Source organism: Chlorocebus sabaeus, chromosome 2, assembly GCF_047675955.1.
Source record: "Chlorocebus sabaeus isolate Y175 chromosome 2, mChlSab1.0.hap1, whole genome shotgun sequence".
NCBI lineage: Eukaryota > Metazoa > Chordata > Mammalia > Primates > Cercopithecidae > Chlorocebus > Chlorocebus sabaeus.
The window spans coordinates 40,477,373-40,490,596 of NC_132905.1; the positions used below are offsets into that span (position 1 = coordinate 40,477,373).

Below are 13,224 nucleotides of genomic sequence, written 5' to 3' on the forward strand. Positions count from 1 at the left end.
GAGACCAGCCTGGCCAACATAGTGAAACCCTGTCTCTACTAAACATACCAAAAAAAAAAAAAAGAATTTTTTTTTTTTTTTTTTGCTGAGAGTGGTGGTACGCGCCTGTAATCCCAGCTACCTGGGAAGCAGAGGTTGCACTGTAGCCTGGGTGATGGAGCAGTACTCTGTCTCAAAAAGTTAATAATAATAATAAGAAGAAGAATTTACATCCCCTCCAACAATATATAAGAGTTCCTCTTTTTCCACATCCTTGCCAGCATTTGTTATTTTTTAATCTATAACAGTCATTCTAACTGACGAGTGATGACCTTTCATTGTGGTTTTGATTTGCATCTCTCTGATGATTAGTTACGTTTAACATTGTTATTTTGAGAGATCTATTTAGCTCGTATCCCATGTTTTAATGCATTGTTTTTCTTCTTTTTTGCTGTTGAGTTCTTGTATATTCTGGATATTCTTTGTTGGATGAATAGTTTGTGGATACTTTCTCCCATTCTGCAGATTGTCTCTACGCTCTGTTGATTGTTTCCTTTGCTATGCCAAAGCTTTTTAGTTTCATATAACCCCATTTGTCTATTTTTTGTTTTTGTTGCCTGTGCTTTTCAGGTCCTCTTTATAAAATCTTTGCTCAGGCCGGGCACAGTGACTCATGCCTGTAATCCCAGCACTTTGGGAGGCCAAGACGGGTGGATCACCTGAGGTCGGGAGTTCAAGACCAGCCTGACCACGGAGAAACCCTGTCTCTACTAAAAATACAAAAATTAGCTGGGCATGGTGGCGCATGCCTGTAATCCCAGCTACTCGGGAGGCTGAGGCAGGAGAATCGCTTGAACCTAGGAGGCGGAGGTTGTGGTGAGCTGAGATTGCCCCACTGCACTCTGCTATAAAATACTGAGTAGAGGCCAGGCGTGATGGCTCACGCCTGTAATCTCAACACTTTGGGAGGCCAAGGTGGGTGGATCACTTGAGGTCAGGAGTTCAAGACCAGCTTGACCAGCATGGCAAAACCCCATCTATACTAAAAATAAAAAAATTAGCTGGGTGTGGTAGTGTACATCTGTAATCCCAGCTACTCTAAGGCATGAGAATTGCTTGAACCCAGGAGGCAGAGGTTGCATTGAGCCAATTGTGCCACTGCCATCCAGCCTGGGTGACAGAGTGAGACTGGGTCTCAAAAAATATATATAGAGAGTAGAGAGAACATGCAGAGTGAGTTAATTTTATGTGTTGAACACCACAGAATAATTTTAACTTTTAACTGTCTTTTTTTATAATGTTTCCTATATTACTGGATTTTTTTACCTAACTACTTGTGAAAATAATTCAGTGTTATTAAATACAAAAGCACTAACAATTTATATTAGGTATACTTAGTATACTTGGTTTAGTCAGGTGGGACATGAGAAAATTCTTTGTGTCTGACAGTGTCACACATTGCAGAACAGTTAGTGTTCCTGCCCCCTTCTAATTAAAATATCTAGTAGCACTACTAATCATTGAGAACAACAATAAATGCTTCCTAGGGAAAAGTAATGACCTTTTAGAAAACCAGTGTTTTTATGATCACTATTCACAGCTATCTCCAGCAGCAGGTAAATGAGGGGCAAGAATTTTATGTTTATACTTGTATCTGTTTTTGTAAGGGTATGCCCTACAGGACCTGTAAGTTCTAGCATTAATAATATGGAATTCACTAGGATGTTTACATTTCACAAAGTTTTGTCAATTCTGTATTTAAATCAAGTTTTATTATAGTTTCCTTATTGTGTTTCAAACTACTAAAATTAAGCTTTTTCAGTGTTCTTGTGTAAGCTTTTATTAATCATAACAATGTGTTATTCTGGCTAAAGAATGCTAGATGAAACTGCATTTTTCTCCTCTGGGGCTTATATTAACAAACTAGTTGTCAAACTTTTACACTTACCAGACTCACCCGGAAGCTTGTTAAAGCACATATTGCTGAGCCTCACCCCTAGAGTTTCTTTTTATTTATTGGTTGGTTTTGAGTTTTTTGAGGGTTTTTTTTGAGATAGGGTCTCATTCTGTCACCCAGGTGAGAGTAGTGGCGCGATCGACTCACCGCATCCTTGCTGTGCGGATTCAAGCAATTCTCCTGCCTCAGTCTCCTGAGTAGCTGGGATTACAGGCATATGCCACCACACTTGGCTAGTTTTTGTATTTTTAGTAGAGATCACGATTCACCATATTGGCCAGACTGATCTTGAACTCCTGACCTCAAGTGATCTACCCGCCTTGGCCTCTCAAAGTACTGGGATTACAGGCATGAGCCACTACACCCAACCCAGAGTTTCTGAATTAGTAAGCTGATGTGTGGGGCCTGTGGATTTATGGTTCTAACAAGTTCCCTCATGATGCTGATGCTTATTGGATTGGGGAACACAGTTTGAGATCCACTATACTAACAAAGTTTATGATTTCGTTATGTTTTAGGGAGCAATGGACCACAGAAATTCTGCATTGAAAAAGTTGGAAAAGAAAATTGGCTACCCAGAAGTCATACCTGGTAAGTACAATCAAAAAGGATAGAGAAAACAACTTTTGTCCAGTTATCTGTAGCTATTTAAAGCCAGCTAGAAATTAAAAATGATACTTAGTAGATTTAGAGAGTAGCACCGCCATCATAGCAATCCAGTTTAAGAGCATTTTGTTCACCCCAATGTGATTCCTTACAACTATTTGCAATCAATTCCTTTTTTTGCATCTGAATTTTTTTTTTAAAATGTGGGATTTAGAGTTATTTTCATTTTTCTCTGAAGGCAGCAAAAGAAGTCAAAGTTAGGAGACCTGCGTCTAACACCATGACCACAAATATTCTCATTTGAAATCTAATTACATTTCTAAAAATATAGGAAACTAAATCTAATCCTAATCTCAGAGCAAATATATTAATGTTTTGGAATTCAACCTAATGTCAACAATATTTGAACCTTGCTTTGTGGGATATATTTTAGTGGTCACATATGGTCCTTACTGGATATCTGACCTCTTTACTGTTTTATTGTCTATTCCTTTTTATTTTTATACGTATGTTTTATACATACATGTAGTGTTCAAATAACAATTTTATTGATATATAATTTACATATTATAAAACTCACCTTCTTAAATTATGCAGTTCAGTTCAGTGGTTTGTTTTGTTGTTGTTGTTTGAGACGGGGTCTCACTTTGTAGACCAGGCTGGAGTTCAGTGGCTTGATCTCGGCTCACTGCAACCTGTGCCTCCCAGGTTCAAGCAATTCTTTTGCCTCAGCCTCCCAAGCAGCTGGGCCACCCGTCACCACGTCCAGCTAATTTTTGTATTTTTAGTAGAGACAGGGTTTTACCATGTTGGTCAGTTGGTCAGTCTCAAACTCCTGACCTCAGGTGATCCACCCACCTCAGCCTCCCAAAGTGTTGGGATTACAGGCTCCAAAACATTTTTTTCACCCTCCCAAAAATCCATGTACCCATTAGCAGTCACTCCCCTTTTATCCCCTATGTAGCCCTTGGTAACCTCTAATCTACTTTCTGTCTCTGTGAATTTTCCTATTCTGGGCATTTTATATAAAATGAATCATACAATAAATATATAACTTTCCTTTTTTTTTTTTTTTTTGGAGACAGAGTCTCTTTCTGCCACCCAGGCTGGAGTGCAGTGGCGTGATCTCAGCTCACTGCAACCTCTGCCTCCCAGGTGCAAGCAATTCTCCTGCCTTAGCCTCCCAAGTAGCTGGGACTATAGGCATGCACCACCACGCATGGCTGAATTTTTGTATTTTTAGTAGAGACAGGGTTTCACCACGTTTGCCAGGCTGGTCTTGAACTCCTGACCTTGTCATCCACCCGCCTTGACCTCCCAAAGTGCTGGGATTATAGGCATGAGCCACTGCCCCCAGCCAAATATACAACCTTTTGTGTGTAGCTTCTTTTACTTAGCATGTTTTCAAGGTTCATCTATGGTCTAGCATATACAGTATTTCATTCCTTTTTAAAATTGTTGTGTTTAATATACATAACATAGAATTCACCATTTTTAAGTGTGTACAGTTCAGTGGCATTAAGCACATTCATATCATTATGTAGTCATCACCATCACCTATCTCCAAAAATTGTTTCTTTTGTTAAGACATGTCTCACTCTGTCACCCAGGCTGGAGTGCAGTAGCTTAATCTCCACTCATGCAACCTCCACCTCCCAGGGTCAAATTATCCTCCCACCTTAGCCTCCCAAGTAGCTGGGATGACAGGCATGTGCTACCACACCTAGCCAACTTTTAAACTTTTTGTAGAGACAGAGTCTCACTTTGTTGCTCAGGCTGGTCTCAACCTCCTAAGCTCAAGCAATACTCCTGGCTTGGCCTCCCAAAGTGCTGGGATTACAGGCCATCGTACTAGACCTAAAACTTTTTTCAAATCTTGTAAAATTGAAATGGTACCTATTAAAGCAGGGGTCCCCAACTCCTGGTCCCCAGCCTGTTAGGAACTGGCTGCACAGCAGGAGGTAAGCGGAGGGTGAGTGAGCATTACCCGCTGAGCTCCACCACTTGTCAGATCAGCAGAGGCATTAGATTCTTATAGGAGGAATAACTCTATTGTCAACTGTGCATGTAAGGAATCTAGACTGCGCATTCCTTATGAGAATCAATGACTTGAGGTGGAACAGTTTCATCCTGAAACCACCCTCCTCCCCACTCCCATCCATGGAAAAATTGTCTTCCGCAAAACCATTCCCTGGTGCCAAAAAGGTTGGAGACCACTGCTTTAAACAATGACTCCCCATGACTCCCTTTCCCCAGGTCCTGGCAAACATCATTCTACTACTGTTTCTATGATTTTTGACTGTCTTTAGTGCTTTATAAGTGTAGAATCATACCTTATTTGTCCTTTCATGACTGGCTTATTTCACTTAGAATAGTATCTGTAATTTTCATCCATGTTGTAGCATGTGTCAGCATTTCCTCCTTTTTAATGCTGAATAATATTTGATAGTCTGGATATACTACATTTTGTTTATACATTCATCTGTCCATGGACATTTAGATTATTTCCACCTTTTGGCTGTTTATGCTGCTATAAACATATGTATACTGTGTTAGAATATAGATATATCTGTCCATGGCCCTGCTTTCAATTGTTTTGGGTATATACCCAGAGGTGGAATTCCTTGATCATGTAATAATTCTATTTTTAATTTTTGGGGGGAATCTCACTATACTGTTTTCCATAGCGACTACACTGCATTATATTCTTACCAGTAGTGTAGAGGGGCTCAAATTTCTCCACATCCTCATATCCTTTTCATATCTTGTTTTCTTCTGTTTTTTTTTGTTGTTGTTGTTTTTGTTTATTTTTTTGTTTGTTTTAAATAATAGCCACCCCAATAGGTGTGAAGTGGTATCTCATTGTGGTTTTTATTTGCATTTACCTAAGGATGTTGAGCATTTTTTTCATGTGCTTATTGATCATTTGTATGTCTTTGGAGAAATCTCTATCCTTTGCTCATTTTAAAATATTGTTGAGTTTTAAGTTTTTTATATATTTTGGATACCAGTCCTTTATCAGATATATAATTTACAAATATTTTTTCCCATTTTTGGGTTATTTCACTTTCTTAATGGTATCCTTTGAAGCACGGTAGTATAATTTTGTGCTTCTATAGTAGTGTTATACTACACTACTCATTTGATTCTTTGCATATTTCCTTTTCTAAAACTAACAATTCTTGCTTTTAGTTTTAATCGCCTGGACCTTCCACCATACAAGAGCTATGAGCAACTGAAGGAAAAGCTGTTGTTTGCCATAGAAGAAACAGAAGGATTTGGACAAGAGTAACTTCTGAGAACTTGCACCGTGAATGGGCAAGAACTTATTTACAATGTTTGTCCTTCTCTGCCTGTTGCACATCTTGTAAAATTGGACTATCGCTCTTTAGAGAGTTATCTGAGTGTAAGTAAATTAATGTTCTCATTTAGATTTATCTCCCAGTGATTTCTACTCAACATTTCCAGAAATCAGGTCTGCAAATGACTAGTCAAAACCTTGCTTAATATGAGATTTTAACACAACAATGAAATCTGCCTTGTCTTATTCCACTAGTTTGTTCCTTTAACAACAATTCTGTGTATGTGTCAAAAGTCTCACTTGGGAGTAGTTTTTTTTCTCTTAGAGATTCTGCAGATATGCAGGGAAGTCCTTTGGTAACTTCAGTATACAAGATCTTCCTATTAAACCTCTTGGTAAGAGGCATTTGTTAAAAGTGGAAGCTCCGCCCAGCTTCTGGGGATGTGAGCAAAATTCTGGCTTGTGTTCTCCCTCTCATTTTAGTCTGACTTGACTGTTGTTTTTCCTTTCTGGAGCATGAATCCATACATCATTCCTGGAAGTGATGCAAGACTCTTGCATCTCTACAAAGTAGTTTTGTCAATTTGAATTCAGGGAAAAGTTCTTCACAGCCTACAAATGACTTCATTTGGAAGTTTGATTGTTTCAGTTACCTGGCAAATACTACACGTTACAATGTTAACACTGTGATTCCTTCATTGTTTTAAGAAGTTAACCTAGGGCCGGGCATGGTGGCTCATACCTGTAATCCTAGCACTTTGGGAGGCCGAGGCAGGAGGATCCCTTTAGCCCAGGAGTTCAAGACCAGCCTGGGCAATATAGGGAGACTCTGCCTCTTTTGGGGAAGGGTGGGGGGAGAAATAAATAAATAAAAGGAAAAAAAAAAGTTAACCTAGAATTAGAATTAATTTAACTGAATTCATCTAAGGATGTCACTGGTGATTTTTATATGTTCCTCTACATAATTGATGCTTTATAATTTTATCATAATCCAACAACTTCATTTATATTTAATTGTTAGGGAGTTTAAGACTAGAAAGACTAGAGTGTTTTCTAGTCCAAATAGAGGTCAGTGAAACAGCTTTTGACATCAAATTTTCATTTGAGAGGGAAAACTGTGGTACTGGCTAAAAAGAAAGGAAGATAACATCCAGTAACCACAGGAATATATTCTCTGTGAATTAAAAGTCTTCAAAGTTATCATTTCTCTGACATATGTTGGAGTAGTCATTTCCATTCTTTACATTGTCATAAACTGGATTGATACCCCTCATCTGCAATATTCTTTTCACCCCTAAAATTTTTAACAGGGTTTCCTTTTTTTCTCATGACTATTTAAGTTTAGATTGCTCCATTATTAACTGATTAATGCACTTTGAAGTTCTCTGGAATTAATTATTTTAACTTGGCCTAGCTTTGACTGTCAAGATGGCTGTTATAAATTTGACTTCATTGGCAGTGGAATAAAGCCTAAGCCAGCTGAGTCCCTATCATAGCTGAACCCTGAGGACAGCCTCATAGCTCATGTATCAGGGACTTTTGCCACATTTCAGAGGCATAGCATGAACAAGTAATATTAAACCAAGAACAAGCAGCAGAACCCTGTTCCATATGGGAAAAAAAAAAACACAAAACACTTTTTTGTCCCTAATGTTCTTCCTTTTTACATCCTGGAACAACAATAAAAACATTTTTTTTTTACTTGTCTATCTGTACTCCAAGACACTGCCATCATAAAGCAGAGACTTACATGAGTGAAAAGGTTGCCTCATCAAGAAACTCAGTGTAAATAGGGAGACTAGACTCTCCCTAGCTCTATGGTTTTTTAATTTCATGTACCCCAGGAAATACTGTGTGGTTTCTAAAATCCCTGGTTATTAAAAGTAGGGACTCTGCCTTTTTGTTAGTAGGGGAAAAAAAAAAAATGCTATTGCTTTGTCTTACAGAGCGAATGTCTGCCAACTGCCCATTCATTATATAAGTCTGAACTTGGTAATATATGGCTAATGAAGATTAAGCCCTCTATAAAGACTTCCTGTTGAGGTGAATTATCATACTGAAATGTAGTTACCTACAATATTTACTAGAGATTTATGAAATTAAATTAAGCGGTAATGTAAGAAAATAGATTTTTTTGGTTCTATATAATGCTTCATGATTCATTTAGGGACCTAGAAATATTGTGTGAAAATATATAAATATCACCCAAAAGGCTTTCTGCCCTATATTTTTAAAATACAGAATAGTTATATTTGAAATAGCCCTGGCCCTAGTTCTATAGGGCTTGGCTATTTAATATTTTTATGGAAGAAGTGTTTAGTTCTGGAAAAGGTAAATGCTTGTATATATTTTTGCAGCCTGGGATCTCCCTACTCCATTTTTTCCTTTAATTTAAGTGGCCACATGTATATGTCTTCCCTGCTGTGTTAGGAAAATGGGGGCTGGATATCCCAAGAATCAGAGGTTATATAAAAATATTGCAAATAGACAGAAGACATAAATATCTACCAAATGCTATCTTAAATTTTGGTCCAAACTGAACATATGGAAATAGATTTGTTATAAGTATTTACTTAGAGCTTTTTCTTAAATCTGAACTAAATTGCTTTTAGAATTCTTTTTCTTTGTAAGCATTGTAAATGCTAATAAATCCTGTTAATTTTTTTTTTTTTTTTTTTTTACTGCATGTTACATTGAAATAAAAACAAAGTAAAATGAGCAATTGCCTTATTCTTCTGCTCTTTTGCAGGGGGTGGGGGTTGGGGAAGACAGCATTCCACAGCCTGGTCAGGAGGGAAGGACCTCACTTGTTTCATCAAATGGAGTGGTTTAAAACTGATCAAGCAGCTCATAATAATGAATTCCTGCTCTGTCTTTCATTATCTTATGTCAGAGTGCAGAAAAACATCATTTCATAAGACTTACAATAACTCTATTTAAAATTCAGGTATTGTGCTCGGGAGGCTGAGGTGGGAGGATCCCAGGAGTTCAAATCTAGCCTGGGCAACATAGCGAGACCCTGTCTCTTAAAAAAAACAAAAAGACATATTCAGGTACTGGTTTTTCATCAAGAGATTGACATACCAGTGATCAAAAATTTTAGTGAAACTTGACTCAACTATACACAAAGTTCTCATCCTAAATGAGCTATTTCAGTCAAGCCCACTCTACCACTTTTTACTTATCTGGTTAATAATACAAAATGTTATCAGGGTCGACTCATGGAATTAAATTTTTCCTCTATTTTTATATCCTTCCCTGTTTTGGATGTAACTTCATCTTTCTAAACTCCTTTAGAGTTAACTACTTCTATTTAGTATTGTTGGTATCTCCAGCCCCCCTCCTTTTTTCGTTTTTCTTTTAGTTATTGACTTTGTTTGTATATTTGCTTTTATTAACTAAAAACAGGGAATTGACAGCACAGGATTGTATATTACTGTATTAAGAGTACTTTTGTTTTCTTGATCTGTTACTTTTAATACTCAGGTAATGCTACAAATATTACAGGGAGTTAAATGCTTTTATAAAGTTCCTTCCGTGGTTGCTTCACTTGTGTTTTCCTACAAGATGTAAGACTGTTCATAATTAAACTTTTTTGGTCCTTCATTTGCATGCCTTTCTGTTAGTCTTGGGTAAGAAGGGGTCTCTTTCCTCTCTCCCCCACCCCACCTTCTGAGAAGACTTATATGTGACCAGGTCACATAGATTTCTGCTTTCTCTGCTCTTTTAAGTGACAGGTTACAGCCTGTCTGGATTGTGATATTGTTCCCGGACCAAATCGAGGGTCGGACTGCTTATTCTTGTAGCCAAATAATGAGGTGCAGATGAACTGGGAAAAGAGGGAGTTTATTTCTGTATCCAGGTATGGGGAGAAAGCCAGGAAATGATCCCAAGACCAACTCAAAACTACAGAGTTTTCCAGAGCTTATTTACCTTATAAGCTGTATGTCTACGTGTGAGTGTGCATTCATCTAAAGACAAGTGATTCACTTTTTTAAATCTGTAAATAAGATCTGAGTCCCAAAAACCTTCCTCTGGAGCCTCAAGTACATTTACTTAATCTAAATGGGTCCAGGTTCTGGGGTGATTACCCTTATCTTGTCTCCTGCTAAATCATGGAGGTTTGGGGAGTTCCTTCAGACCCCCCAGTAAACTTGTTTGTGAAGGCCTTCAGACCCTCAATAAGTCCCTTCAGACTCCCAATAAAATTTGTTTAATCCTAAATGGGTCCTGTTAAAAATTCCTTTGTTACCTTGTCATGCTTTAAGGCCCAGAAAAGGCCTGGGCAAAACCCTTGGTGGGCTTTTGTTATATTCCAGCCTTTGTATAAGGGCCCTGACTCAGCTTTTAATATTTAACTTAACCACTCAGTGTTGAAACAGTTGTCATGGAGGCCTGCGTTATTGAGATCTGGCCTACCACAATACGGGTAGAAAAAACTAGAAAGAGCTGTGCAGATGAGATTGGATTTGATGCCCATGTTGAAGATGAAGATATCTGCAGGGGCCATCAAGCAACATGAAGGCCTCCATATGAATTGCTTTTCTGAGACAACTAAAAGACGAGGACCCACACGCATGAGTGCTGAATAGAGAATCACCAACTAGCTAACTGTCAAGACTGTTACCAAGACTGTTCGCAACAAGCTGACCTGGTTACCAGCTTCAGTAGACCTTTTTCTTATTAGGAAACTCAGGTGATTATGCTCTCATTTAAAACAGAACCAGTGGAGACAGACTAAGGGAAGAGGAATTTTTTAATACGGCTGAGCTTACATGGACTAGAGGACAAAAACTGCAGGCCCCTCCCAGGTCCTGAGTAGTTAGTAGACCCTATCCTGTTTATTCTGTCCAATGGAAGCTGCTAGAATGCCCTAGTTTCATTGTGGCTTAGAATAAGGGGGAAAATATGCCCCACTAAGTAAAGGTCAATCGTCATTAAGTAATTGTTCTTACTGACCATTGGCTCTCATCCAGAACCCTACAAAGCATCAAACTGGTACTCAGCTGTGACTGACTGGCTGTTCTCTGGACTTTTTTTTTTTTTTTTTTTTTTTTTTTTGAGACGGAGTCTCGCTCTGTTGCCCAGGCTGGAGTGCAGTGGCCGGATCTCAGCTCACTGCAAGCTCCGCCTCCCGGGTTTACGCCATTCTCCTGCCTCAGCCTCCCGAGTAGCTGGGACTACAGGCGCCCGCCACCTTGCCCGGCTAGTTTTTTGGTATTTTTTAGTAGAGACGGGGTTTCACCGTATTAGCCAGGATAGTCTCGATCTCCTGACCTCGTGATCCGCCCGTCTCAGCCTCCCAAAGTGTTGGGATTACAGGCTTGAGCCACCGTGCCCGGCCATTCTCTGGACTTTTTAAGTGTCTGTTTCACGTTATGTAACTCCAGTACAGGAGCTGCTGTCTCTCCCAGCTCATTTCAGTTGTCGATTCTTTCATATTTGTAGGACTCCTTTGTGATCAGGATATCTGGAGTGAGGAGCCAGGGGAATCTTCATGGTTCGCAAGGAAAAGAAGGCCTTAAACATAAACCCCAGAAGGACACTGTTGATCCCTTATGTACAGGAGTCTGTTAATAAGCAAAGAGTGGCTATAGACAAGAGGATTTCCTCAAAGCACCCCACAGGGAGGGACCTTGAGAATTTGTAGTCATACTTGAAAGCACTAAAAACAGCCCTCCTGTTTTCCTTATTTTTCTTCTAATTCAGACCTGTTCTTCTATTTGTCTTCCATATCATAGCAACCAGTACCACACCCATATTCACTTAATACCAAAACAACTGTCAACATTTATCACTATGTGCAGGACACTGGTAGATACGCTATGTGCAGTGTCACTTAGTCTTCCTGTTATTGAGTATATCTGTTTTACAAGAAAATAGAGGCTCAAGATGATTGAATCATGTCCACAACTATTAAGTAGAAAGAGTACAGATTGGAATCCAGGATGGTTTGACTCTATAAAGCATGCATACTTTACCATTTTGTTGTGCTGCTACTTACCACAACACTGGGAATCTAATATGACCAATTTTGCCATTCCATTTAATTTGTCTCCAAATCCTATTCCCAAAACTTTTTTCTTTTTTTTTTGAGGTGGAGTCTCGCTCTGTTGCCCAGGCTGGAGTGCAGTGGCGCGATCTCAGCTCACTGCAACCTCTGCCTCCCAGGTTCAAGTAATTCTGCCTTAGCCTCGTTAGTACGTATGATTACAGGCGCCCACCACCACCCCGGGCTAATTTTTTGTATTTAGTAGAGATGGGGTTTCACCGTGGTCTTGATCTCCTGACCTCGTGATCTACCCGCCTTGGCCTCCCAAAGTGCTGGGATTACAGGCGTGAGCCACCACGCCCGGCCCCAAAACTTTTTAAAATCCCTTCTCTCAGAGTTTACAACATTGCCACAGCCCACATGCTTCCTTCCTAATCTGGCTGACCATAACGGCATCCTGTCTTCATTTTTCCATCCTCCCTGCTCCAGTATATCTTCCGTGCTACCTCAGGATTATCTGTGGAAGTCCTGTCTCATGCCTCCTCTACCTAAAATCTTACAGTGGTTTCACCATTACCACAGTATAAAACTTTTTTTTGTTTTCTTTTTTTTTTTTTTTTTTTTTTTTTTGAGACAGAGTCTCATTGTGTCGCCCAGGCAGATCGCAGTGGCGCAATCTCAGCTCACTGCAGCCACCGCCTCCTGGGTTCATGCAATTCTCCTGCCTCAGCCTCCCGAGTAGCTGGGATTACAGGCACACACCACCACGCCCAGCTAATCTTTTGTGTATTTTTAGTAGAGACGGGATTTCACTATGTTGGCCAGGCTGGTCTTGAACTCCTGACCTCGTAATCCGCCCACCTCGGCCTCCCAAAGTGCTGGGATTACAGGCGTGAGCCACCGCGCCCGGCCAAAGCTCTTTAAGCTTGTAAGCCTGCCACTCCGGGACATTCTTGGTCCTATTCCAGCTCCTCCATTCTCATTTTGACTCCCGTCATATGAACTATTGGCCATTCTCTTTTGCTTCTGGGATTGTAATCTTTTAAAATCCTTTCATTCCTCTCAGTCTGGTTCTCCATGGGCAAGAAGGTGGTGATTCTTCCAGGGCTTGTCTTCCAGGATGTTTTAGGGTCCAGTCTCTGCAGCACTTTTTCCCCTTGCTAAATGCTTTCCTAATGTTTCCAGCATTCAATAGAAATTCCTTTGGATCCAGTCCTTTTAAAAATTTATTTTGAAATAAGTTTACATTTACAGAGCTGTTGCAAAAATGGTAAGAGTTCCTGCCCAGTCTTCACCCAGCTTTCTCCAATGTTATGATCCCACATAACCATGCTAGTAGAATTACCAGAAATAATAAATTAACACTGGTAAAATAACACTAAACTACAG

The 13,224-nt window shown here is 39.5% G+C and overlaps 1 protein-coding gene across 1 annotated transcript in view; it reads left to right on the forward strand.

The window, feature by feature from the left end:
- Positions 1-9,449, forward strand: part of ITCH (itchy E3 ubiquitin protein ligase) — a 137,778-nt gene extending 128,329 nt beyond the window's left edge. The window contains exons 24-25 of the mRNA XM_008021369.3: positions 2,455-2,527; positions 5,735-9,449. Of these exons, the coding sequence (XP_008019560.1) occupies positions 2,455-2,527; positions 5,735-5,834 (173 nt within the window). The 3' untranslated portion in view covers positions 5,835-9,449. The remainder of the gene's footprint in view (positions 1-2,454; positions 2,528-5,734) is intronic.
- The last annotated feature ends 3,775 nt before the right edge of the window (positions 9,450-13,224 follow it).